This window comes from Erpetoichthys calabaricus, chromosome 1, assembly GCF_900747795.2.
Source record: "Erpetoichthys calabaricus chromosome 1, fErpCal1.3, whole genome shotgun sequence".
NCBI lineage: Eukaryota > Metazoa > Chordata > Cladistia > Polypteriformes > Polypteridae > Erpetoichthys > Erpetoichthys calabaricus.
The window spans coordinates 294,658,651-294,686,517 of NC_041394.2; the positions used below are offsets into that span (position 1 = coordinate 294,658,651).

The 27,867-nt window shown below is 36.5% G+C and overlaps 1 protein-coding gene across 1 annotated transcript in view; it reads right to left on the bottom strand.

Moving 5' to 3' along the window:
* LOC114663267 (differentially expressed in FDCP 6 homolog) overlaps positions 1-27,867 on the bottom strand; it is a 104,593-nt gene that overhangs the window by 17,063 nt on the left and 59,663 nt on the right. Inside the window, exons 3-5 of the mRNA XM_028817006.2 lie at positions 16,884-17,066; positions 6,766-6,993; positions 1,458-1,604 (exon numbers count right to left, since the gene is read on the bottom strand). Of these exons, the coding sequence (XP_028672839.1) occupies positions 1,458-1,604; positions 6,766-6,993; positions 16,884-17,066 (558 nt within the window). The remainder of the gene's footprint in view (positions 1-1,457; positions 1,605-6,765; positions 6,994-16,883; positions 17,067-27,867) is intronic.

Consider the following 27,867-nt stretch of genomic DNA (forward strand, 5'->3'; position numbering starts at 1 on the left):
GGTCTTCTGCTAACTGAAAATCACACACTCTGATCACAAAACAAAGTGCTCATAGCAAAGAGAGAGGTCAACCACATGATACGAGCATTGTAAGTCATAAAGAGTTGCAATTGCATCAGCTTGTAGGGAAGCACATTGCCACAACCTCAGCGGAATTACCTGGGATGCTGTGTTTCGTGACAGGCGCTTCTTCGAGGACTGTGTTTGAGAGTTTTTAGTTACTCTTAGTTATAGTTTAGTTATGCACTTAGTTATAATAAAAATTGATTGCTCTTAGCTGATATTCTCTAAACACTTTACAGTGTTTAATTTGAATGTTCTATAAGTTAAGTATAATTGTACTTTTGGTTTTCTGGTGTTGTATAAATCCATTTAAAGACATTCAAATTGCAGCTCAACACTTGTCATTTCATTTGTTGGAGCTTCTGGCAAGATCATTGACATTGTTTTTTATTCAATTTGGAAATCATTGTAATTCAGTCAGACAGTCATTTTACAACACGCTATATCCTAACTACAGGGTCATGGGGGTCTGCTGAAGCCAATCCCAGCCAGCATAGGGCATCATTGTAATTGTTGGAGATTTTTTCATTCTTTTTCTTTTATTGGTGTCATATGGTGATGTTTGCTGTTACCCTTTTGTCCACATTATCACTCATAAGTTATGAATGAAACATTAGGTCAATGTTAGACCTTCAGGTTCTTCCAGAATCATGGACACTAGCCTACTGTGCAGTAAAGTGTGGTTATGTGGTCAATGTGGCAGACAGACTTTGATTTGACTTTTGTTATGACCTATGGTGAATAGTTTTATGTTCTTCTCTTCCATTGCTATCTTTCCTTAGGTTACTGCACTTGACATTACTATTTTTTTAAAACTCTAACACCTTTGATTCAAATCTCTGTACAGTCACTATTTGTACAGACTTTCTCTTCATATTCTCCTGTGATTTCTCCAGATTCATCTGCCTGATATTTCAAAAATAGGTAAGTTAGGTTTATTGGTGAGTTTAAATTGATATGCTGTAAATGGGTATACCTTGCAATGAACTGTCACCTCACTCAGGGTTTGTTGCCTGCCTTGTGCATGATTTTGGCCGCCAGGTCTGGTGCCTCCATTATAACATATTAGACTCTGTGGCTTTGCAAAATTCAAGAATGAACAAAGTGGACAGCTGGAGGCCATTTGGCCCTCCATAGACTCACTCAAACTACAAAAAAGATCAGTTTTAAAATATTGCAAACTCCTTTTTTTTAATCCATTTATCAGTATTTTTTCCATCATAATGAATTACAGGCAATCCAAATTTATTTTTATTCATTTAATTGGATGTCTAGGCCAAACATGCAATAAATGGATTTCAGTGTAATTTTTAAACATACTTTATAAAGAATAAGTTGCTTGATCTTAACACTTTTTTTGAATCTTAACCAAGTGATAGACTCTGGAAATTTACCTCTACAGTACAGCTGTTATCAAGCTTGATTTCTCCTTTCTTTTCCTTCATGTCCTCACTGACATAATAGGAAATGCTTGATGGCTTGAGGACAAACCAGCGTTCGTTCCAGTTTCTTCGAACTTGTCCTTTCTTCCACATATAACCCTGGCAATATGGACAAGTAGCATAATGAACAACTCTGAACACAGTAATCCTCTTTTTGAATAAAAAACAAGACTGGCTTAAGTCTGGATGATGAATGATCCATTATTAGTTTGTCATATCTTAACTAAACTCTTATTTAGAAATCCTAAAAATGAAAAATGGCAAACTACATTTTTGAATTCTTTCAGATAGAATACCTTTGTGGCTGCAGTGTTTAAATTCATCCTCTGCCTTAATGTGTCATTCTTAATGCGAAATACAGTGTGAACAAAGGTATCAAAACATTTGCTAAAACTGTGATGTGAAATAAGGCATTCCATATAAAAGACAGTATTTATTTACACATTCATGGTGGAAACAAAATATACTTATTATAAACGAGGCACACACTTCGAAAGTGTTTGTTCTAGTTAATATGGAGCCATAGGTTGTCAAATTTCTCGCTTTTGTTTCAATTTGCTGTTTTCCTCTTCTATGTCCTGTGCAATGTCACATTGGTTTTGTCATTATCTCAGTGTGGTCTTCTTTATTTAAAGAATAAAAAGCAAAAATAAATAAATAAGAAATAAAAAATATAATAGGTACAATAATATGCTCTAGAGACAATCCATGAAGCAAAATACTCAACCTTTACCTGACACAGACATTTGCATATGAGGAGAGAACCCTGTCTGAAGTGGTTTTTCATATACGAGAATAAATAAGCAAATAAGGTTTAACACATGCCTGGCATGCTTACATTAATGAATTCTTGCAAAATTCTGAAAAAAGTCTAAATTGATCATTGTAAAGAGAACTGTACTTTTTCCAGTTTGAAACATTGCTTATGGCCTACTTGGTACATATTGAGCTAGAACATATTTTGTAAACTGCTGAATTCCATTTCTTTTTTGATATTTTAATTGAAAGATCCCTTTCCCAGCATTCCTTAAGATCATCATGGGGTAAATCCTTAAAATTTGTTAATATTCTCTGGAGATGCTGCCTGGGTCTTTCCACAGACTAGCCAGTATCACCTCAGGGACTCATATACTGTAGGTAACAGGTGAGTGAAGCTGGGTAGGTTATTTGTGACAAAGTTTCTAATTTGTCTGCTGCTGGAAGATGACATTTAGGGTATAAAAATTAAAAGGACACAACTAAAGAATGACTACAGAGATCTCTAAATGTTATGATGTAATGTAACTTCCATAGAGTGTACTCTGCATAATCTAAAGAAGGCTGAAATAAGTACAGTATGCAGTTAGGTCCATACATATTTGGACAGAGACAATTTTTTTCTAATTTCGGTTCTGTACATTACCACAATGAATTTTAAATGAAACAACTCAGATGCAGTTGAAGTGCAGACTTTCAGCTTTAATTCAGTGGGATGAACAAAATGATTGCATAAAAATATGAGGCAACTAAAGCATTTTTTTAATACAATCCCTTCATTTCAGGGGCTGAAAAGTAATTGGACAAATTAAATAACTGGAAATAAAATGTTCATTTCTAATACTTGGTTGAAAACCCTTTGCTGGCAATGACAGCGTGAAGTCTTGAACTCATGGACATCACCAGATGCTGGGTTTCCTCCTTTTTAATGCTCTGCCAGGCCTTTACTGCAGCGGCTTTCAGTTGCTGTTTGTTTGTGGGCCTTTCTGTCTGAAGTTTAGTCTTCAACAAGTGAAGTGCATGTTCAATTGGGTTAAGATCAGGTGACTGACTTGGCCATTCAAGACTTTTCCACTTCTTTGCTTTAATAAACTCCTGGGTTGCTTTGGCTGTATGTTTTGGGTCATTGTCCATCTGTATCATGAAACGCCACCCAATCAATTTGACTGCATTTAGCTGGATTTGAGCAGACATTATGTCTCTGAACACCTCAGAATTCATTCGGCTGCTTCTGTCCTGTGTCACATCATCAATAAACACTAGTGTCCCAGTGCCACTGGCAGCCATGCACGCCCAAGCCATCACTCAGACTCCACCATGGTTTACAGATGATGTGGTATGCTTTGGATAATGAGCTGTTCCACGCCTTCTCCATACTTTTTTCTTGCCATCATTCTGGTAGAGGTTGATCTTAGTTTCATCTGTCCAAAGAATGTTTTTCCAGAACTGTGCTGGCTTTTTTACATGTTCTGTAGCAAAGTCCAATCTAGCCTTTCTATTCTTGAGGCTTATGAGTGGCTTGCACATTGCAGTGCACCCTCTGTATTTACTTTCATGCAGTCTTCTCTTTATGGTAGACTTGGATATCAATACGCCTACCCCCTGGAGAGTGTTGTTCACTTGGTTGGCTGTTGTGAAGGGGTTTCTCTTCACCATGGAAATGATTCTGCGATCATCCACCACTGTTATCTTCCGTGGACGTCCTGGTCTTTTTGCGTTGCTGAGTTCACTAGTGCTTGCTTTCTTTCTTAGGATGTACCAAACTGTAGATTTTGCCACTCGTAATACTGTAGCAATTTCTCGGATGGGTTTTTTCAGCTTAAGGATGGCTTCTTTCACCTGCATGGAGAGCTCCTTTGACCGCATGTTGTCTGTTCACAGCAAAATCTTCCACATGCAAGCACCACACCTCAAATCAACTCCAGGCCTTTTATCTGCTTAATTGATAATGCCATAACGACGGACTTGCCCACACCTGCCCATGAAATAGCCTTTGAGTCAATTGTCCAATTACTTTTGAGCCCCTGAAATGAAGGGATTGTGTTAAAAAAATGCTTTAGTTGCCTCACATTTTTATGCAATCGTTTTGTTCACCCCACTGAATTAAAGCTGAAAGTCTGCACTTCAACTGCATCTGAGTTGTTTCATTTAAAATTCATTGTGGTAATGTACAGAACCAAAATTAGAAAAAAGTTGTCTCTGTCCAAATATTTATGGACCTAACTGTATACTCATGTTTAAGTTTTCCCGCATATACTGTAAGTCTGGGCTTGATTTTAATAATATAAGTCTGGGCTTGATTTTAATAATTTCCGGTATTTTATAATGTCGGTTGTATAAGTTGAATGTGGAAAACTCACGCTATTGGTCCAAATGATTATGATTTGCTAACGCCCACCTGAGAGAGTAACCACAGAGCACACTGCTTTTTTTTTGTCTATGTATTGTGCGTACATGACCACACATTAATACCCGAACTACTCCGAAGTGACGTTTGCACTGTTTAGTGTTTTTTGTATCTCACACCCTCATACACCTTTATCGTAAGAGCATCCCTTATCTATGATGGAGCGTTCAATCAGAAGAAATATGAAGCTGGTTTTCAATTAAAAGTTGTTGAAGTGGCGAAAGAAATTGGTAAATGCACTGCTGCAACAAAATTCGATGTGTCTGAGAAACTGGTGCTAGACTGGAGGAAGCAAGAAGATGTAAAAAAAAAAAAGTGTCATATTTTTGAACGGGCGTATAAGTCAGGGTCTGATTTTATGATCGATTTTTCGGGTTTCAAGGCCCAATTTATATGCGAGTATATACGGCAATCATCCAATTTTTGGCACTTGTGCAAGGCAATATATTCTCCAAATTAATTGCAATTTCCATATTTGGATGCAGAAAATCCTTTGAATGGGGATATTTATTGTTTGGCATACATTTGTGTTTGATCCCAATATATCCATTGGTTAAATTGCTCTATACAGCCCAGAAGCCCCCTTCCATAAAAATAATGCAAATTATTGAACCCCTTGCTATCCATCTCTGGAAGCAGTCAGAGTTAAGATGGATCAAAAGGGAAAGACCTGAACAGAACAGAAATCTCCTTATGCTGATAACGTGGTATCTCAGAACCATAATTATTTTGGTTTAAATAAATTTGCCTTTAGTATTAGATCTACTATCATGAGATCTGTGGTTTCTTACTCGTATAATATTATCTCTTTCTCACCTGGCCTCTCACGTTTTGCCACCAGTCAAGTATTTGCCCACAACGCACACTTTGACTGTACCCTAAGTGAGGCTGCTTTAAACTCCATCTCAGGAAATATTTATTTGTTAATGGGGTGTTGTCACAAATTTCACCATGGATACCAGATTACACTTCCCTGGTAGTTCCTGCAGTCTCAGTAATCCTGTGTTTTCTGTTGGCACTAAGGAGACAGTTTTCCAAGATAGCCCTTTATACTGCTTGTCTTATCAGAATAATAGAAAGGTTCCACACTATTCCATCCTGAGACAGTGTGCTTTTTAGGGTCTTGGAGATGTTGGCACTTCTTAAATGGCCCTACATAAGAGAGGGTCATACAATGACATCATCTGCTTAGCCATCTGCCTGAAGGCACCTAGACAACTAATATGCTCTTGTCCGGTTGCACTCCTCTTTCTTTCTCTTATTCTGGTTACATTATGTAATGTTAGGACACCTAACACATTGCAAAGGCCATACATTTTGCCCTGTCCTTGTATAACAACATACACCATGCCACAGTTTCTCTTTCTCTTAATCTATCTCACTTTCTCTATATCTCTCTTATTTCCTATGGACCTGACTCTACCCTATCCGCATACCCTGCCAACAAGATATGCATATTAGGTACTATACTAGCAATCACAAGAGACATAGTGGACCTAAAAGCTACTGGAGCAGGACACCTACATCTTTATCCTCTTGATTGGGGCACTTGTATGGTAGACTAGCAGGGATTACTCATCTATATACCACATTAAGATGTTCCAAGATGGTTCCTGATTGTTACTGAAAAGACTCAACATTACATTTAGCATCTTTAATGATGCAACTGAAGATTTAGGGTGTAGTTTACATCAAAGCCATTAGGAGTAGGCTGTAACAATACAGAAGAGCAGAATGTTGAAGTGGCAGTATATTTGAATATACAGTAAGTGGTTACTTGCAACCCCAGCACTTCACAGTTAAAGGAATTCTAGATATGGAAGTAGGTAAGATGAGCTGGAAAGTCAAAATGTGAAGCTAAAATCCTCTACTCTCACAGAAAGAGTTTTATTATAGTGTTTTGACACATAATAAAATCTAAAATAATAATGTAAACCATGGAGTACCCTTTAACAATAGCTACAGGTGTTAGTTGATTATTCAGTTTCACTTTCCAACATTTCTAGAGATTATTGAGAACCTTTGTTGTTTCTTTGTCATTTGATCCAGTTTCAAAGACTTTTTAACTGAGTATGGTGTATCTAGATGGTGAGTTACCTTCTTCAGAATATCATGATATATCTCCTGGAACACTTCATCCACTGCCAGACTAACAGACTCGGAAGTAACACTTTTGAAGAGCCTCCTAGACTCCATTAGCTCCAGGAATTTCCACACAGATATTCCATTCATGAGTTCTGGGTTTTCTGCGTAGAAGTCATCCAAATCTTTTCTGTCCCATTCCAAACTTAGTGCTGAAAACATTTTTTTAATCAAATATTCAACCTGTAGGGAAATAATAGATCAATGCAGCAATGTCAGCACAATAATTTAATGTTTTGAATGTGTTAGTACTTTTGTTTTATTTAAGAGATAGCTTTATACAAAATTATAGAGAACAAAAAGTGCAGAATACACAGAGGCAATGGGAAAGTCTAGAAAAGAGATACAAGAAAAGACAGAGTGGCCATCTCTGGTGCTGTGACGCAGAGATGAAGGAAGAATAAACAAGGGCACACTGAGGATGTCTCCTGTTATAGACCAGAGAGTTTGTGTTCTGTTACTGGGAGTGATGTACGGTAAATCAATAGGGGAAGACCCTCCTTGAACTGTCAAGGACCCCTGCAGCTATGAGGGGCAGTCGGTGGGGGGTGTCACACCTGAATATAATAACTGAGTATTCATCTGACTTCTAATCAAGAAAATGATGACACCATTATATATTCTCCCTAACTGAAGTTCACTTTTAATGAAAAAACAGATATCTTCAAGCCTGGCCTCTGGTGCAAAATGGTGTTTATTTTGTGAAAGTAATTTGTATAATATTCCTCAGTGTGTTAGTTTGTTGCATTTTGTTTAACTAAATTGTCTTTCATACTGTGAAGAAAATTTTATTTGTATGATCTTTACTCTTCTAGCTTCAAATATCCATTTATCCATTTATTTTCTAAAACTGTTCATTGCAAATATGTGATTGCAATTTGTCTGAATCTATCAGAACAAAATTGACTACAAGACTGGCCACCTTAAAGTAGCCCATTAACTAAGAAAGCACATCATGTGGAGAAAAACAGAGCAGTTGAAGCAAAACCCCACACAAGCATGGGAAGAACACACTCTCTTAAACTTGGCCAACTTAGAGTTTCTGATAAGCTACACTCACATCTTTGAGGTGTGGGAAAAAGCCCATACAGATGCAAACTCACATGACCTTCCTGAGGTGTAAGGCAGAGGTGCTGACCACTCAACCACTGTGCCACCCATTGTAAGTACTTTGTTTTTGGGAGTCTTCCTTGACATTGCATTTTTTTGATCTGTAGTATTTTGGGGTTATTTGACCAATTTCAAACCAGGATCAAAGTGTCATACAGAAGAGCTAATGTGAATATGGTCTGTGCCAGAATATCTTGACCAAAATATTCAATGCTGACTTTAGCAAAAACAGACAATTATATTTTAGATTATTGTGAGATATCATTAAAATTTTCTAGAGATTTTTATTTATTTGAAATCTTTAATGAAATAATTAGAGAAATAATGTATAGACAAAATGTATATACTGCATCTATTGATGAGTTTAGATGACTGTTCACCTCTTCAGGGCCTCATCTGTTCCTTTCACTTATTTTGTGTTACTGATGTCACAAGGATATTACACTCAGCCTAAGGCAAAGAAGAAAAAAGTTTGTCTAATTTTCTAAATATAATCACAGCGGCAGGATAACGTGTTAGGTGATAATCTTCTACCGCAAGTATCTTAGCAACTAGTGCTTCTATCTTCTCATCTTCAACTTAAACAGGAAACCTTCACTTCTGGGCAGGAAGCTGAAGGCAGGAGAATACGAGACTTTGTATTCATCCTCTTCAAAAATATGACATATATACATTTTTTGGTAAATGAGGGCTATTGGTGCTGAGCAGGTTAAATAGAAGCGAGGGAAAAATCTTTCAGACTGTTCTGGTCATTTACTCAAAATATTATGTTTGGGCTGATTTACACATGGAGGGCAGGGTGATATAGTGGTTAATACTTTTCTGGGAAGTGCAAGGAAAACCAGACTACCAGAAGGACCGTACCTCTAATTTCATTTAAAAGTATAGTGTATGTCCACTCTTTGGCATGGTAATGCTGAGGAAAGTACTACTCTCTCTCAGAGTCACCTCACTTTGTATGTGAAGTTTACATGTTCTTCCTTTCTTTGTGTCAGGGATGACCAGCTGAGTCTATTCCATCACAAGCTGGGTTAGTTCCTGACTTGTACCTATTACTCAGGGGTAAGCACGGGCTTTCCATGGCCGAATTTGAACAGGGTGGGTTTACTCAAAGGATTGATGGATTTGTATATTTAACTGCTTTCACATTTTCTTGCATTTCATGGGTTTAATTAGCTTGTTCAGCTTTATACGAATTCAAAGATACAGTGGCAAAAATCCAAGCACATAGGGGACACAATTCCATCACAGACCACCCTCACATCAGCGGCCAAACTCAGTAACACATGGCCAATTTGTAGTCGCTAGTCAATGTAACACGCACACCTTATGGTGTGTTGGAGCAAAGCAAAGACGCAGAAGAAGGGCTCAGTAAAATACCAGAGGGACATGCAAATACAACTACTGTCTTTCTTTAATGGTTTAGTGCTTGAATATCTTATAACTTAGTAATAATGAAGAATGCAATTCTAAGAAAACCCCCTTATATAAATTCCAGGAACTTTCAGAGGATTAGAGAATTGACAGTTTCTAAACCAGAAACAGTCAAATTGTGGGTTCCTTCATTTCACCTGTTTTATTTTCCTGTAATTTGCTGTCTCAAAAAAAGTGCTTATACTTTTTAAAAAGCATTCTGAATATCTGAAAGTACCTAATATTGCAATCATCCATCCATATATTTTCCAAACGCAACGTTTTTCTTTTGAATGACAGTGTTTTTGTATCATATTTGAATCATATAGTAGGTGTCTGCTAGTTTTTTTTCTTTTGAAAAAGTCAGCATTAGTGTAACCCACCCTGGTTTGGGGTGTTCATAAGAAATATAATGATTTACTTCATGCAGCAGAAGTATAGAATAAACGAGAATAGTTGTGTCATATATTTGAAATATCAAAAATGTGTGTTTCAATTTAATATTTAAAGTCTAAATATTCTCAATTTGGAATGGAAATGTGCTGTTTTTCACCCACTGATTGAGGTCCATAGAGAGCTAGATTGTTAGTAAAGGATCACAAATCAAAAATAACATCCATCCATCCATCCACTTTCCAACCCACTGAATCCCAACACAGGGTCACGGGGGTCTGCTGAAGCCAAAAATAACATCATATTCATAATCACTGATGGAGAAATAGTTCAAAACAAAACCCAACACGCTGATGTTTGAGATTTATTATTCTTAACTTTCTAGGAGTGTCTCTTAGGACCATCAGTAAAGAATCAGATTTCAAAAATATTATCATAGTCATGATCATCAACCTCAAAATAGCATAAAATATCATTCCACATCCTTTTAATACCAATCCCCATTTTGTCAAAGTTTTGTGAAAAGTATTAAGTACATTTATAAAGCAGGGACTGGGAGTTGAGAAAGCAAAAAATTAATGAATCTGTTGTCAGAACTGAGTAGACTAATGGTTTGACGTTAGATCCTAATAACTAGACATACTTTTTGCTTAGTGTTGCTGAATTCAAAGACCAAATGATTCCTGTATCTTTCACCAAGTCCCAATATGTAGTTGGAAATTTGAAATTACAAAATGAAAAAGCATTGCAGAATTTCAAGCCCTAAAAGTCAGAAACTAAAGAAAGAACTTGAAAAATGTTTTGGTATGTATCCATAATCAAGTACTGTCCAATGCGACCAATTAATTAGGACTGCTTGAGTGGTGGTGTGTGCATGAGTGGTCTGGCATTCCTGCCTTGTGCCTGATGCGTCTGGGAGTCTCCACTCCTTACAACCCAAAGTTTGATTAACCAAGTTTTTTATGTTATGTAGTAGTGGCTAAGTATGAGTGAGGGGTTGTGTGCAATGGACTGTTACCTGTGCAGAGTTGTTTTCTGTTTTGTACCCAGGTCTACCAGAATAAGTACCAGATCCATAAGACTCTGAACGGGATAAGCAAGTCATAAAAGAAGTATGCTCTCCAGCATACAACCTCCTTTCTCCATTGTCTAATTATCTGCAAATCTGTTTAATATTAGATTAATCTCAGTAATCTTTTCTAAAGTATGTACCTATGTAATCATTTCAAGTTTTCTCCCTTTTTGTGTCCAAAATGAGAAGCCCATAACTGAGGGATTCTTGTAGTGTAAATGTTATTTGATCAGAGATACTGTATGACGTGACCATTGAAAATAGGTCAAGTTATATAGCAGATATCTTCTTGCTTTGTGGTGTTTTGTCAATAACAAGCTTGCCTTTGGATTAGAATGTCTTTTCCAATGTCAGGCCTGCCAACAGGTTAATAATCGTTTTCTTTTTATTCTTCCTCTTCATCATTTTCTACTTCTGTGTTGGGTCAATATGCCTGATCAACCTTCTCCAAACAGCTTGGTCCTGCACCTCCTTCCCAGTCTTCCCAGCTTCGGCCTCCCTTGCTTTCTGTACTCCCACTCCCATCACTTTTTTGCCCACATATTCATTGTCTCTCCTCATCACATGTCAATGCTCAGATATCTCTCCCACTTTTGTTGTACCTCAGATTGTCTTTGTCATTTTTTTTGTAACTCCACACATCCATGTCAACATGTTAACTTCCGTCACATCTAACTTCTTCTCCTGCTCTCCCTTTACTGCTCATGACTCAGTTCCATACGTAATTGCTGGTCTTATCACTGTTTTAAAAACAGTTTACCTTTACCCTTTGTCTTAATTCTTTGATGACACAATACCTCTGATATCTTCTTCCAATTGTTCCATCCACGTTGCATTCTGAACATTAACTCTGCATCTAATTCTCCATTTGGGCTACCACTGATCCTAGATAGTTAAACATATTCACTCATTTTAGTAGTTCTCCCTGCCTGCTAATTTCTGAATCCTGATCATTTTTAAACCTCAGATTTTCTTCCAATTTATATTCAGTCCTCTATCTTCCAAAGCCCTTATTAATTCTTCCAATTTCCTCTCCACTTACTTCTTTCAGGTATTACAAAGCAAAATGTCATCACAAAAAGCATGTGGCTGGAGGACTATTCAACACATCCATAACCTGTATCACAGACATAAGGACTTAAGAAAATCAGTAACAATAACATCAGTCCAAGGGCATATTTTACAAGGAGGCATTAAAGCACTTGGGCTTGCTTTTAGCTACCTGGATTTCTAGTTAAACTTATACTGTTGTGCTGTTACAAAATCATTAGGGATTTGTCACTGATTTGTGGATGTTCTATACTAATATAGTGTCAGAAATTATTTGCTAATAACATGTGCTAATAAAGCATAAATATCTCTCCATCCATCCATCCATCCATCCATCCATCCATCCATTCATCCATCCATCCATCCATCCATCCATCCATTTTCTGAGCCTGATTTTTTTTAGGGTCACAAGGTAAGTACTAGCCCTCAAACAGTTGACAGTCCTCACTCACCCCATGACAATATACTGTGTGGTCACCAATCAATCTAAAATCATATCTTTAGGATGTGAAAATGATCAGACTCCACAAAGAGGGTGTCCAGGTGGTCACTATGCCCAAATATGCACAGCTAGATTTAGAATTATGGATTGGGACTGTCCAACGCTTTTGCTTTTTTTCCCTTTTTTTCAGGCTGTTACTTGTTTATTTCAAACATTGCTGTTGCTTTAAACAAGAGGCAATAAAAACAAGAACTACTCAGAACACAAAGAGTTTCTTTCCTACACTAGTCATTCTGGTTAAACATAGTCTCTGATTCATCTTTTTCTTTTCCTGATCTCCAAACTTCTCCATTCAACCTACATGATACTAATTTTATAAAGACCTGCCATATACTGTATATTACTGTGCTGGAGTGATATTCTGCATTGTAAAATTGTTTTTACAATGTATTTAGATTTTGTGAAATTTGTTATTATTCATTAATACCGTATACTGTGTAATTCTTGGATGGTGTCATGTACTGTATATTATGCTGTTAATTGTATTTACTTCTTTATGGGTATGGCTGTAACACAAAGAGAAATTTCCACTAAATGGCATTGCTTGGCAATAAATTGAAGTTCAAGCTTTCAGTACTGTTTGAGCAGATCTGTTATACACTCACCATTGCAGTGTGCTGATTTTAGCCTGAAATTGTAAATCCCATACCTAAACTACTTCCCATACATACTACTTCCTTAGAAGGCTGGCTTCCTTCAACATCTGCAATAAGATGCTGCAGATGTTCTATCAAACAGTTGTGGCGAGCGCCCTCTTCTACGCAGTGGTGTGCTGGGGAGGCAGCATTAAGAGGAAAGACGCCTCACGCCTGGACAAACTGGTGAGGAAGGCAGGCTCTATTGTTGGCATGGAGCTGGACAGTTTAACATCTGTGGCAGAGCGAAGGGCGCTCAGCAGGCTCCTATCAATTATGGAGAATCCACTGCATCCACTAAATAATGTCATCTCCAGACAGAAGAGCAGCTTCAGCGACAGACTGCTGTCACTGTCCTGCTCCACAGACAGATTGAGGAGATCGTTCCTCCCCCAAACTATGCGACTCTTTAATTCCACCAGGGGGGGTAAACGTTAATATTTAACATTATACATAGTTATTGTCTGTTTTTTTTTTTTTTTTTTTCACCTGTATTATTATCATTCTTTAATTTAATATTTATTGTATCAGTATGCTGCTGCTGAAGAATGTGAATTTCCCATCGGGATTAATAAAGTATCTATCTATCTATCTATCTATCTAAACAGGTATATATCTCTTTTCTTTTTGATACATGTTTTTAATATGTCTATCCCTTTTCTATGTCCTTTGGCCATGCGTCTCACCTTCTGTTACATTTGTGTAAAGGAAATTACTTATCAGCCATCTGAGACCTATTTTCCACTTATTTGACCATATTTTTTAAATGTGTTCATTGTACTTACTCATTACTCCATTACAGAATCAAGTCTTTCATTTACTGTCAGCACATCATTTTTTTAAGATTTTGCTTCCTGACAACTTTTTGGTGAATATGATATAAACATTCAAGTTGAACACAGATTCAGATTAAATTTATCACATAGAAATTTGGAGAAACATGAAATTAACTTCAGTTGAACTTAGTGTGTTTAACCACTTAATGATGTTGACACATTGCATTAGTCCAAATGAGCTAAAAATGTTCTGCTGCTGCCTCAGCCAGCATCTGATGCTTTTCATTTCAGTTTCCAAACAACAGTCATCCAATATTGATGGATTCCACTTGCCCTTTTCTATCATTGCAGTATTCTGGTGTAACATTTCACCATGTTTGTCACTTACTGCGCCAAGATCAGCAGAGAACAAGTCCATGTGTGAATGCAAAAAATGAATCTTTAGCAACATGCTGCACTTCATGGTTTTGCATGCTTGAAGAGTGTTGACAAGATAGTATGGTACTCAGTAGTTGTCAAGAAAATTCTCAACAACATTCTTCAATGCAGTTTTCCTCCTGCCCCACTTGTCTTTGATGAAATGTTTGATTTGTGGAATAGCATAAATGCCTTCCTTAATCTTGTCATCACTTATTCATGGAAACATCAGATATCCAAATACTTCACCTTCTTTGTTCATCATATTCATGCAATTTTTCATCAGTCCAAACTTTATATGAAGAGGGGGCAAAAATATTTTTGTGAGGTCAACAGGTATCTTATGCCCTGGAACCAAATGCTTATGGGCCGGCCTGATTTTTTTTAATGTAATGAGACTCTTTAGTGTGGTTGTCCCATTCACAAATGAAATGAGAGTACTTAACATATCCAAGCTGCATTCCTAATAGCTGTGCTACTACTTTTACATCACTAGTTTCTGCACTGTATATTTACACTTATTGCATGAGAGAAAATCACAAAAACTGGCCATTGTAATAAAATTATATGTGATAGGAAAATCTGAAGTTGATTTTTGTGATCAGCAGGTCAAAATCCATAAGATACACCCAAAAGTGCTCAGGAAGTAAAATCTTTGTTGTTTAGTGTAGACAGCCTTTCAAACTTGTACTGCAAGTTCTGACCTCTCGACTTCTTTAACTGTTTTGCTGATTATAATTTGGGTATGCATATTCGTTGTTTTGATACTTCTGTCTCTTATTTGAATTTGACTTTGATTGCCCCGTTTTTTTCATTGCAATTAAGCTTTTTATGTCTGATTTATATTATCAAATCATCCAAAAGTTAATGGCTCTACTTATTGCTGCTTACTCAGCTCTGTGAGATGAGATCTGCCTTTTTGGCATTGATACTTGTAACAGGCTTACTCTGAGCATCATATCACTGCTACATTGAAGGTAATAGATAGACAGATGGGTGTTTTAATGATCCTGGGGAGAAACTGCAATATTTAGGCAGCAGACACATATCAGGATTAACAAAAAAACTAGCTGTAAGACACATAAACTCTAATTAGTAAAATAAATACGTAATGTTTTCAAAATGTACATATTGATAGGGTGTACAGTTTCATATTAACATTATTAGGTAAGGGCTGTGCTGGGTTACAAATTATTTCCCTTTTGTGATGGGGACTCATAATCCTACATTCTACAGTCTGTTCTTATAGCACATGCTGTCACTGTCCTACTTGTAGGCTGACATTGATCTCAGTTTCATAACCCAATGATTCTAGGCTGATCTCCAGCCCTGATTATCTGCACTCCACTACATGTGGATATTCAACCACTCCAGTGCCTTAGCCTGAACAAAATGAAAGTTCTTCTGACTTAAAGGAATTCAACCTTCCTAGTTTTATCTATACTGTATATTATGATTCCTGGCAGCACCCAGGTAGCATGGGCAACTGTGTCTGAATGTGTAAGTCATACCCAGGTGGACTCAGTCCTCTTCCTACCATCACACAGGACTTTACTTTCACCTGGAGCCCTTTAATGGCATCAGGAAAAAATTAAAAAGGGCTACTTGGGTACACAGGCTTTGCATTGATATATCCAAGTGTAATACATCCAGATATGGAGAATGAGTACAGATAAGATTGAAAGGTTCAAAGATGTGAAAGTGCATTGAAGAAAGGTGACATGAACATAAAGACAGGACAAAGCTACTGTGCCAGTACAGAGAGCATCTGTCGTAGGGCCAGTGAATGAATGAACGCACCAACAGACCTCATATTAGTCACTTGCACTTGAGCAAGCAAATTTCCACTATAATATAGTTATACAGAGTCTTCACATAACCCTATTTCAGTGGTGTGCAATTTAAATTATAAATAAAATGAAGTATTTTAATACGTTGTTGTTTATAAACAATATTACTACAAATACTACTACTACTACTAGTACAATCCTTATGCAATATAATTTTATGAAATGTAGTAGAACCTGATTGCTTTGCACTATAATTGATTGACTGAATATTTGGGAATTTGTTGGTTAAAGTGCTTAGAATAAATTGTACTTTTCAATGTTTAAAAAGCCCATGTTTGTAAATTTTAATATTTTCTAGTTATGAACAGGCAGCATTGTGAAATGCCGATTAGCACAGTGAGTCCTGGACTCAAATCCTGGCCCATTAGTTGCCGGTATGATGTGTCGGGGTGGCCTTTGTCTATGAGTCCTCCAGTTTTCATTCCAAAGACCTGTAATTTAGGTGATTATACTTATGATTATGATTATTATGAAACTGACCCAGTGTAAGTGAGAGTGGGTATTAAGTGTGACTGTGCCCTGTGATGGGCTGGAAAATAATCCAAGACTGGTTTATTTCTTTTGTCAGTGGTTACTGTAACCCTGAACCGGATTTGATTAGAAATAGATTTTGAAAAATTTTGATATGACTAAAAATGTTTAAAAGATTTCTGCTTTTTTCATTAACATTATAATTAATTCTGATTTAAGAAAAGTGACTTTTAGAACTGAAAACAAAAATTTGAACCAAGACTGTAAACAATTCATTAAAACACCAAAACTTTCAGCATAACACATTCTCATACAATATTTCAGTGGTACCACAATGGCTTAAGATATGCAAAAGCAATGGAAATAAAATTGATACAGGCTTACCTCCTCAGGTATCATGACAAGGGGATATCTGTTCTCTGACAGAAAGTTAAAAAGACACCATAGTTTGAAGGCTTCTTTACGGGAGATGAACCCATTATCAGAACTTGGCTTATAGTTTTTTTTTGATGTCATCATCCAACACAGATCATCAAATGTCTCTTTATCAAAGGTTCCTTCTTTTGCCTAAAAGAAAGACATGCCATGTTATTTATGGAGTTCATAGCTAAATTTGTATACATATGATACAGGTGTGTGAAAAAGCAGATACAAGAGATGATTTAGAGCCCACAGTTAACCTAACATGTAAATCTTCCAGGATGTGCTTGGAGAATAACAAAGTAAAGGCATGTACACATTATTTGGTCACACTTCAGATGTCATCATTCATTTTAGCGTTATACTTATTATCTTGTGATGGTGGTGGTATTGTACATACATCAATTTATGATATAACCATTGTCATTTTTTTAAGGGTAAAGGGTTTAAGGATGCTTATCATTTGCACTTTAAATTATAATAAAGGAAAGAAAGATAATAAAAGGCTTAATAATTTCAGGTTTAATATTTCTGCTCTGGTTTTTTCAGATTCCTGGAATTCATGCTTCAGTATTAGCTGAAATGGCATTGGACGGGACTGCACTATTCACTGTCGTAATCTTCTTCATTTATCTATCTGGTTTGTACAACGCTATATACTGTATACCCTGCCGTTCTTTCTTATATTCTTTAAGTGCCTTCAGCTTGGGAAAGGTGCTATACAAATAAAATGTATTATTATTACTTATTATTATTAAGAGCTTGATTATTTGGCTGCTTCTGTGACTTGGGGAGAAGAGCTTGGATAACCGCATTTTCTGTAACAAAATTTGTTACCTTTTATATTTATACATTTATATAGTGTCTTCCTTACTCTGACTTGTGTCAATATAATTTCCAGAGAAGTAGTTTGTATGCAAATGTAAACTCTGTTACTAAGCGATTCCTCTTTTCTTTTTGCTTTATTTTAATTTTATCTGATAAAGGGAATGCAAATGAAATTTTCTTAAGGTACAAGTGCCGTACGAAATAAGAGAAGGAAAGCAAAGTTAAGTGAAATTTACTTAAATTACCAAATATATTAAGTTCATTGTATGTAACTAAACCAATTACCTTCCTTTTTCCCCTATGGCAGGTGCTCATTTTGTTGTGTATTTGTATGTTCAGTAACAAGTTAAATTTATATTGATGTTGATTGACATTCCTGTTGTTGGTAATTTCCAGTAGAATGTTAGTGGGTGGGATTTTAGAAGGAAAAAGGAAGTTCTTAAAAAAGGTTTTTTGGTCTTTTTCTGAGAGAACCTAATGAGAAAACTGACACGATTTCATAGTTATTAAAAACTATGTTTAAGAATCATTATCAACATCTGTGTGTCGTCAATCGATTTTATACATTTAATGCCTAACGTTTTGGAAACATTAATTATCAATAGGTTAGTTATATCTCTTACATTGTGAAGTATTTTTTATTTTTTTTATATAATTAAAAATAGGATATACAGTAAACAATGATAAAGTGTTAGGGACCACATATAATTGAAGGGCTTGACTGCCATTAGGTATCAGGATGAAATCCTTGGACCCATTGTCAGACCCTATTCTGGTGCAGTGGGTCCTGGGTGCCTGCTGGTGCACGACAATGCCCAGCCTCATGTGGCAAGAGTATGCAGGCAGTTCCTGGAGGATGAAGGAATTGATACCATTGACTGGCCCCCACGTTCGCCTGACCTAAATCCAATAGAACACCTCTGGGACATTATGTTTCAGTCCATTTGACATCGCCAGGTCGCACCTCAGACTGTCCAGGAGCTCAGTGATGCCCTGGTCCAGATCTGGAAGGAGATTCCCCAGGACACCAACCGTCGTCTCATTAGGAGCATGCACCGACATTGTCAGATATGCATACAGTACAAGCACTTGGGGTACAAACTACTGAGTACGATTTGGAGTTGCTGCAATTACATTTTGGCAAAAATGGAGTAGCCTGCTGCATCATGTTTTCACTTTGATTTTTGGGGGGGTCTTTGAAATCAGCCCTTTGTATGTTGATAATTTTCATTTCCATCAAACGATGTGGCATCCTTTTTTTTCCGAACACGCTACCCAGTCTATTTCAGTATAAATATCTAGCATGATTGTTTTCCCTTTGAGATCTGATGTGTTTTCAAAGTGTTCTTTTAATTTTTTGAGCAGTTTATATATATGTCATATATAGTCATATGTTGTCACACACGTGCGCATGGGAGGCAGCTAAAGGGCTTGAGTGACGGCAGTTCTGAGATATGCCGGGAGGTGGCAGAGTGCACTGACTCTTTTTTTTTCTTGCCTGCAGACCATTCCCGGGAGATTCCACCTGGCTCTCGTGACATCATTTCCGGGACTGAGCTAATGGAAGGAGTCCTTACTGGCTCCGGCTCCTCTGACGTCACATCCGGGCCTGAACCAATGGAGAACGAACACGTCCCTGATCCTTTGACCTCACTTCCTGTCTCCCCCTTTAAAACCCTACCCTTTGTCCTAATTCCTCAGTCTTGTTTTGGACTCAGTTGTATGCACACCAGTGCTGTTTTTTCTCATAAAACGACTTTTGCAGCCAGGTTTCCAGATTATATGGGTGGCTGCCCCAAACCTTTATTTGAGTATGTCTCGTCTTTGTGACAATGTATATATATATATATATATATATATATATATATATATATATATATATATATATATATATATATATATATAGCCACACGTTTTCACCACTGTTATAGTTGGCAAGTTGTGTTGGAGACATGCACTGGTTGTCATTACCTCATTGGCCTGGTTTAACAACTCTAGCCTAGTCATGTCGAGGCTTTGGTACACATGCATTTACAGTATCATCAATTTTACTCATCCATTGCCCAACACATGAATGTATCAGTCATTAGCATTATAAACCTTATTTACATGGATACAATAAAGTTGCTATCACACTGCTGTGGCTAGCATTAAATGTCAGACAACAGGCTGATAAGTCAATTTTTTTTTATTTCTAGGTTTTTGTTTCTATATTCACTTATTTGCTAGTTTTACTATCGCCTTTGATTTTTTGACCTTTTTTTCTCTTACTAACTCTAGCAACCTTGTATTTAGAAAGTATTCTGACCCCTTTATTCACTCCCTCATTCATTCTCTCTCTCTTATATATATAAAACATATATTAACATTAAACAGATTAATAAAGCGATAAGAAAATAGGATGATCCATCCAAGACCAACAACAGGATTTATATAAATAGTACATTTTCATACATGAAAGTAGGTTTGCAATATTAATAGCTAAACAGAGTTACAAAAAGTCTGTGAAAGAAAGAAGTATTATTTAGAAGAGTAAAGAGTCTTAATGTCCAGCTTAATTACAAATTCTGGTCAAGTGGCCAGGGAGGACAGAAAAAGAAAGAAAAACTCCAGTTGCTGGGAAATTGGAGAAAATAAACCTGTGGACATGCAAAGCAACAAATTGTCCATGTTTCTGATAGATAAGGTGGCCTATATTTTACATTCATATATGTAATAAAGTGAGATTATATGACATGAAGGAGAGAGCCTTCCTGAACATATATGGTTTACTGCTACTCTTCTTTCCTCCTTATTAGACTTTAATCATGAACAATGAAATGTTACTGTGAGGTCCATTAATGGGCTTTACTACCTGGCTATCCACGAATGACTTCTTTGAAATTTCCAAGTACGATTTACAAGCAGTGGAATCAGATCAATAGATTATCTATTTACTTGTGTGTTCCAAATCTGAAACTCGATGTAGTCAACCTCTTTCTTAATGAGGAGTACAAAACATATGAGGTATTTTCTGGAATACATATTAAGCATTTGCAAATGCTCTTGTGTGCTACTTTTACACTGCAGCTAAAAGTGATTCAATTCCAGTTTTTAGATTATATCTGATATTTCTCCTGCTTGTTAAAATTAATTTATGCCAGTGATACAGGTCTGATGGGTAATTACGTACATATTTCCTGAATATTGCCCACATGAAGATAATTACACCACTATGAATGCCATCAGCACGGTTGCTGAACCAATTACTAGAACTGTTTTCAGAAAAGGGCATCTGAAAATGCATCAGCTTATGATAACAAGGGAGATAAGGGGGTGGGGACAGCAAATATGAAAGAACATAGCTGTAGCTTTGATCACAGTTATCACTGCCATCTCTGTCAACAGAAATCTGCGGACCCAAAAGAAGACCCAATGCTGGTGGGAGAGAAGCAGAGAAAGTTGGAGGGGTTTGATGAAAATCATTGGTTTCACAATTTCTGAGTGAAAAATGGGGATGTTTTGTAATGCCTGGCTGACATTCTTAGAAAAATATGCCCCGTCAAAAAGAGTGTACCAATTCAAATATATTAGTTTATGACAGGTGCAGAGTACTGCTTGCAGTCCTACCTCTTTGGCATCAGAAAATAGACAGTGTATGTGATCTTCCATTCACTTTGTAGGCCTTACACCATGCTATAACGGCAGAGTACTGCCTCAGGTGATGACACCCAGAATGCCCTGGAGGACTTTTGAAAGGTACGCAATGTTCAGGTACCGTTCCTGGCAGTCATATTCCCATCATTGCTTCTGATTATTTATTATATTATTTTGATCGGATGGGGTGACATTCAAAACTTCTTCAACATGTTGTTGGCCACCACTTCTGGTAACAGCATTTAGATAATATTTTAACTCTATTTTATTTATTATTATTATTTATTCATTGTGAATTTCCCCTTGGGATTAATAAAGTATCTATCTATCTATCTATCTATCTATCTATCTATCTATCTATCTATCTATCTATCTATCTATCTATCTATCTATCTATCTATCTATCTATCTATCTATCTATCTATCTATCTATCTATCTATCTATCTATCTATCTATCTATCTATCTATCTATCTATTTTAAACAGTGTCTATAATTGGCTGGGGTGTTTAAATTTACAGACAATTCGATTCAAAAGTTCAGAAGCTGTTCACATGCAAGCACCACATACAGTCTGAGAGGTTGAGATTCCATGTACTTTTAGCTGTGTCCCCTTCTATGACAAAATCAGATTATTGTCACATAGGAATAAAAATATTAAAATTCTGTAATTTTAGCTGTATTGTGACTGTAACCATACTATTACTAGGGCAGTGTCAGGAAGCAGAAAGAATAGTGTACTTTGTAACACTTCATAGGACATCAGCATCAGTGCTATCTATCTAAAATATCCAGATGGAGGGCATTGTGGGTCTGCTGGAGTGATGACAAGTTTTTTGATTGCCTATCTACTTAACAAAGAGCATGCAGTAAAGTATAATGATGGCTGGGTGCAATGTCATGCCAATTGTCATTATTACGTATTGTGCACTTTGAGAATTTATTTTTCTCTTAAAATGTTTTTCAGACCAATATATTACTTGGGATTGTGGGCTGCTTTTTTTCTAGTACTTTCTGTATTGGTTTTGGTCAGCTATATGTTTCCTGAATGTAATGATTAATTATTCACAGTGGCATAACATTATTTTGTTAATATTTCCATCACTATCACGTGGCTTCTAGTTGCCATGGAACTTGTATAGTACAACATGTGACTTGCATTATCAGCGTGACCCTTTAAATCCAGAGCAAAGATTCATTTGGTATCTGAGACTGGGAAAACAATTCTATTAAACCGAACATACTGTATATTCTTTCTCTACCTTCTGGTTTCCGATATTCTCTCTGACTTTGATTTCTGGTTTATGATTAGGCTTTCGACTTGTTTCTATTTTGACAACGTTTCATCTCTTGGTGATTTGACTCCATTTGGGTTAACCCCTACTCTTTAAAACTTCAGCCCAGGCTCCCTAAGTCTACCATGCTTTGAACTTTTGGAAGGTATAAATATTTTCTTGTGCAACTCAGGATATGAGAAAAAGAAAGACCTGTTTACATATCTACTGAAATGGAGATGAGTTGCCATCAGCCTTAAAAGACAGGACACATATGTGTGCCAGAGTGTGCTTATTTATTTATTTTTTTGCTGTACTTATATTCTTCCTCTTTTTCCACTTGACTTAATATGATTGACTATATATTGAAGGGAAGGTCATTTTAAATGTGAATCCAATCTTTTTTACCATAGTGATGCTTTGATGTCTATCAGCTCTTACTGTTGGTCAGCTCATGCGTTGATTATATTTTCTTCTTAGTTGACGTTCTAGAGCAGAGGTTCTCAAAGTCTGTGCCGGGGGTCCACTCTGGCTTCATGTTTACATTTTAAACAGATTCATAATCAGTGACAACAACTGATAACACTAATCTCATTTAATTAGCTGGTATTTTTTTTTTCTCTTATTGTACATTCAGTAAACCACAGCAGCATGATATTTAAATTTATAAAACACTTAGAAATATTTCTGTTTTTGCTATAGATGTAAATACTTAACTCTCTTTTGTTGATTTCATTATATTTTGCCCTTTCTCTGTGCAGTTTTTCCCCTTCGTTGTATCTTATTAATGACAATTAAAAACTAACAGAGCAGACACTAAACAAACAGGCAAACAGCACAGAATCGTGAAAGGCTGCAACTTCTTTAGCGTCAGCCCCACTAATTAGTAAATAATGGATTAATTAAACAATTAGAACACCTGGAAGAGATGAATGAAAATCAAGATGAAACTATTGTTCAAAAGATAAAAATATGTTATTTCCATCTAACTGCTTAGTACATTTTAATATATTTTTTATCAAATTTAGTTTTCTAATTTCCATGTTGTTCCCACAACACAGAATCTGGGAAATAACAGTTCACTTAATTAGCCCAAGAGTCCTATTAAAACCAGAAACTGGTTGGGACAAAAACCTGCAGCCACAGTGTATTCCCTGTCCTAGACATTTACCTGTTATTCCCAATAGTTTAGTGTTTTTCTTTTTTAAGAGTAATCTATACAATTATGGTTTATTCCTCTGCATTGCATTCTTACTTTTTGTAAAGCATGTTATAACTGTGATTAAAAAATCATTAGTTTTGTAGAGTTATAAAATATGAGACTGCTGTGGAGTTTGCTTGCTGTTTGGGGCGCATTGCAGTAATCATACTGAATTTGAACGTCAGAATTTTGTTCAAGTGAGAGAGTGAGAAAAGGCCAAAAGGAGTGAAATGAAGGACACTCTGTGTTTTGGTGTTTTTTGGTATTTGGTACACTGTATTAATCTCCAAGGGGAAATTGTCTTTGGTGGTCAAGACCACTGGGTTAACTATTGTACAGCACCCCTGAAGCAATTTTCAGGTTAAGGGCTTTGCTCAAGGGCCCAGCACGTTAGGATCCCTTCTAGCAGTAACAGGATTTGAAACTACAACCTTCCAGATGGCAATGCAGATCCTTAGCCTCTGACCAACATTATTAACATATGCACTGTTGATATTGCTCCATTTTATTATTCTTCCCTAAGGTCACTAATGGTAGATAGTGCTGTAAACTATGTTGTAAGATTTTTCAGATAAGGATTGCAGAAGTTTCAAGGTTTATTTTAGGCAAGGAGGATGGAAGTTTTGAGATAAGGTTGTTTGAGATAAGGTTGCTTTACGCACTAATCACGGTACTGAAGACAAGTTGTATATTGATTAGCACATGCAAATGAGAATTTCCTAGTACCATGTATACATGACAATAACCTCCTAAACCTATAAACATCTAATTGGTACTACATGCAATATGGCAGTAACCCATGTTTGCGCTTTAATGTACTACTGTTGTACACAAATAAAACAATTCACATGAGTTAAAACAAGGTGGTGTCGGTAGACTTGAGGAAGGACAGCAGAGGACACTACCAACAGAAGCAGAGTGACAAGAAACTTTGAACCATTTAAATAAAGCATCAGTGACCTGTTAGTAGTATTGTGGGAGTCATTCTAAGCCACTCGAAGGTACTGTAGACAATGGGTCTACAAAGACAAATGGGTAGGACAAACTATTTTCGACTAAATAATAGGTTTTTGTCGTGATATGTAAATGTGTCAGCATCTTGAGCTACCAAAATGAGCTCTAAGTGTATGACCCATATCTTCTACCCAATATTTAGGACTTCAGAAGTAACTCTTATTGGGCACCTGGAAGCTGTTCAGCTGCAGTATATAGACAGTAAACCGAAATCAAGAGATGTGAGTAGTGGGTAAGAACTGAACTAGCAGGAGGGAGTCAAAGCCATGGTGAGGAGAAGAACCATTAGTGAAAGGTGAACAAAACGTAAAGGATTTGTATTCACCCACTCTGTGTGGTAGTCAGGATTTGTTATATGTAAAGGCAGGCCCTGTAGGAATCAGATGTTTGTTATTTCTACCTTTTTATTTGCACTTTGTGTTATACTTGCTGTAGCTGCCGAAGTATAAGGTGAGTTCAAGCACGGGTAAAACGCGTGCAGAAAGAAATCTCTTAGTCCAAAAGTTCATTTTAAAAATATTTAGTGAAAATTAAAAGCAAATAATCCACACAAGAATAAAGAAAAAAGTTGTTACACAAAAAAGGAAAATATATCTTCTCTAAACTTAGCTTTTCTTGAGAAACTTTAGTTATTTCTGTACTTAAAAGTTCTTAATTTCTTCTTCTGTATGCCTTAAGCGTACGGCTCTGCACTTAAATAAGTGCGTTGTTACTTCACACACTCAAAAGGCCCATAGGCACATAGGCATGGTTTAAAACCATGTGCCCTCTACACCTTACACATGGCAAGGTTGGTCACTAACTGAGAATAATGTTCAGTCAGAACTGTTAGAAATGGCAAGAATATACCAATTCAATTCTATTTATTGGGGTTATAGGAACCTCCCATAGATTATGCATTGTCATTTAGTAAAACATTTAGGAATCTTATGTAACTAGGAAATGGCTCTTACACTTCCAGTGCCTAGCCTTCCTTTTAATTAAAAAAAAATCTAATTTTGCTTTTAGACCTAGAAAATGGCAAAATACACAAGATGGGTCTCGACAAAGAGTGTTAGAACAGAACAGACCATTGTCAAACCTGGTTAATCTACAGTAGGTCAGGGTTGAAGGGGAACCTGTCACTGGAAGCATTGAATGCAAGTCAGAAACACGCCATGGGGTGGGCATTACAGGGCTAATGTAATGCTTTAAAACGCATCCTGTTCAGTGTTTTGACACTGATTTTATGCTTTCGTATAAATTTTCAGCCTCAATTAAAAGTCTACTTCCTCTGCATTATATGTTCACTGTACTACTTGTCATCAAGTAACACTTGACTTCTCTTCTATAATAAAGCTGTTATTTTGTTTTAAGAGTAGTGCATTTTCTGCTTTCATTATATTAAATTTCCTTTTGTTTGCTATTATTATTATCTGTTGTTTGGTGAAATACTTGAATATGGTGCCCATTAAAAATGACCTTTGATACTAATTGATTGAAGCTTACTGAGACAGTCAACAGGTCACAGTGTTAACAGCTGCAAGTCTAAAAAAAGAAGTCAGACTTGACTGGAAGTCTCAACCGATTTCTAACAGAGGAAAGAAATATAGTGGCGGGTGCCATGTAGAGGCATAAAAAATGCTATAACAGAAACTCAGAGAGCAGTGCTGCATCCTAAAATTGACCAAGTTTTGAATTAAATGAGTTAAGGCTGCTCTGATCTTGCTCTTGTGTAGGAAGGCAACAAGCTTAGCTAAAGGTCAATCAATATGTGTGTGATAAAGAGAGTGGGTGGATAGATTAAAGTGTAGGGGCTAGTTTGGTAATGGTGCTACTACATCCTGTGCTTCAGCAGCGGTCAGCAGTGTCTGACTGCTCTGTGTCTGATGGGGTACAGACGAGAGAGTCTATCCACACAGAGGCACTTCAACGAGGTTGGACTTCTCTTACAAAGTCACAGTGAATGGGCTTATTTGTTACTCTCTTTGTTTTTCTTCCTTCCTTCTGTCTCTCATTCTGGCACAGTTTCTTTTTGTTGCTTTATTAGCAGCTTATTTTAGAATCCTAATTTTTGTTTTGGATTTAGGGCTCTTTAGAAGGTTAGAGACAACTGTTCAGACTGTTAAGAGTTATTTTTTGTGCCAATTAGTTCCTTCCATTATTGTTTTTTTCCATTTCCCATGGCATATTGGGACAGGTAAGTGCTGCTGCATCTCAATTCTATGTACAGTATCTGGGCTCAGGTCCCAACTCAGCCACTGTTTGGGTTGTGTCTGCATATATGTTTCTTCATTACCCCAAATGGTTCCTCTCTTTCTCAAGTTTGACTATTCCTATCATGACCAGGTGGGTTTTTTTGCTGTCAGAGATGTTCATGTTAAGTTCATTCCAGACTCTTAAAGTGAGGATCTGTGTATGGGTGGAATCTATAATATTTTAATGTCCCATACATTGGTGTATTCTCTGTAATTCTAATGGAATAAGTGGGTTATGAAGATGGATGGATGTTATTTATAAAATCTATTTTTAAAGTATTTCTGAGACATGAAGTATATTAAAAATGAAGCTTAGCTTTAAAATGTACTTCACATGATTTTATAGTACAGACTACCAGCAGTAAAGAAAGACATTGTTTATCTGTTTGGGGATAGACAATTCTAAATAAGGTTAGGCTCATTTGTAAAGAAAAAAAAACTGTATCCCCCATATAACAGTCTCATGGTAATTTCTAGAAATGCAATTCATACCTTAATTGTGAATATTATGTTTTTTAATTGTTAGCAGTGCTGTCTTCCAGCTCCAGTTAATCTGAGTTCAAACCTGTGCCAGGCTACTCTCTTTCTGAGTCTTCGCTGGATGCTTTGCTTTCCACTCCCAACCCAAGGACTTGCAGCTTAATTTCAGACTAAATGAAAGAGTACTAATGTTTTCTGATATAGCTACCAGTTCTTTTGCAATAGAAACACTGAAACTAGAAAATGGTTATGAGGATTTTTGTATTAGAATAATTGTGA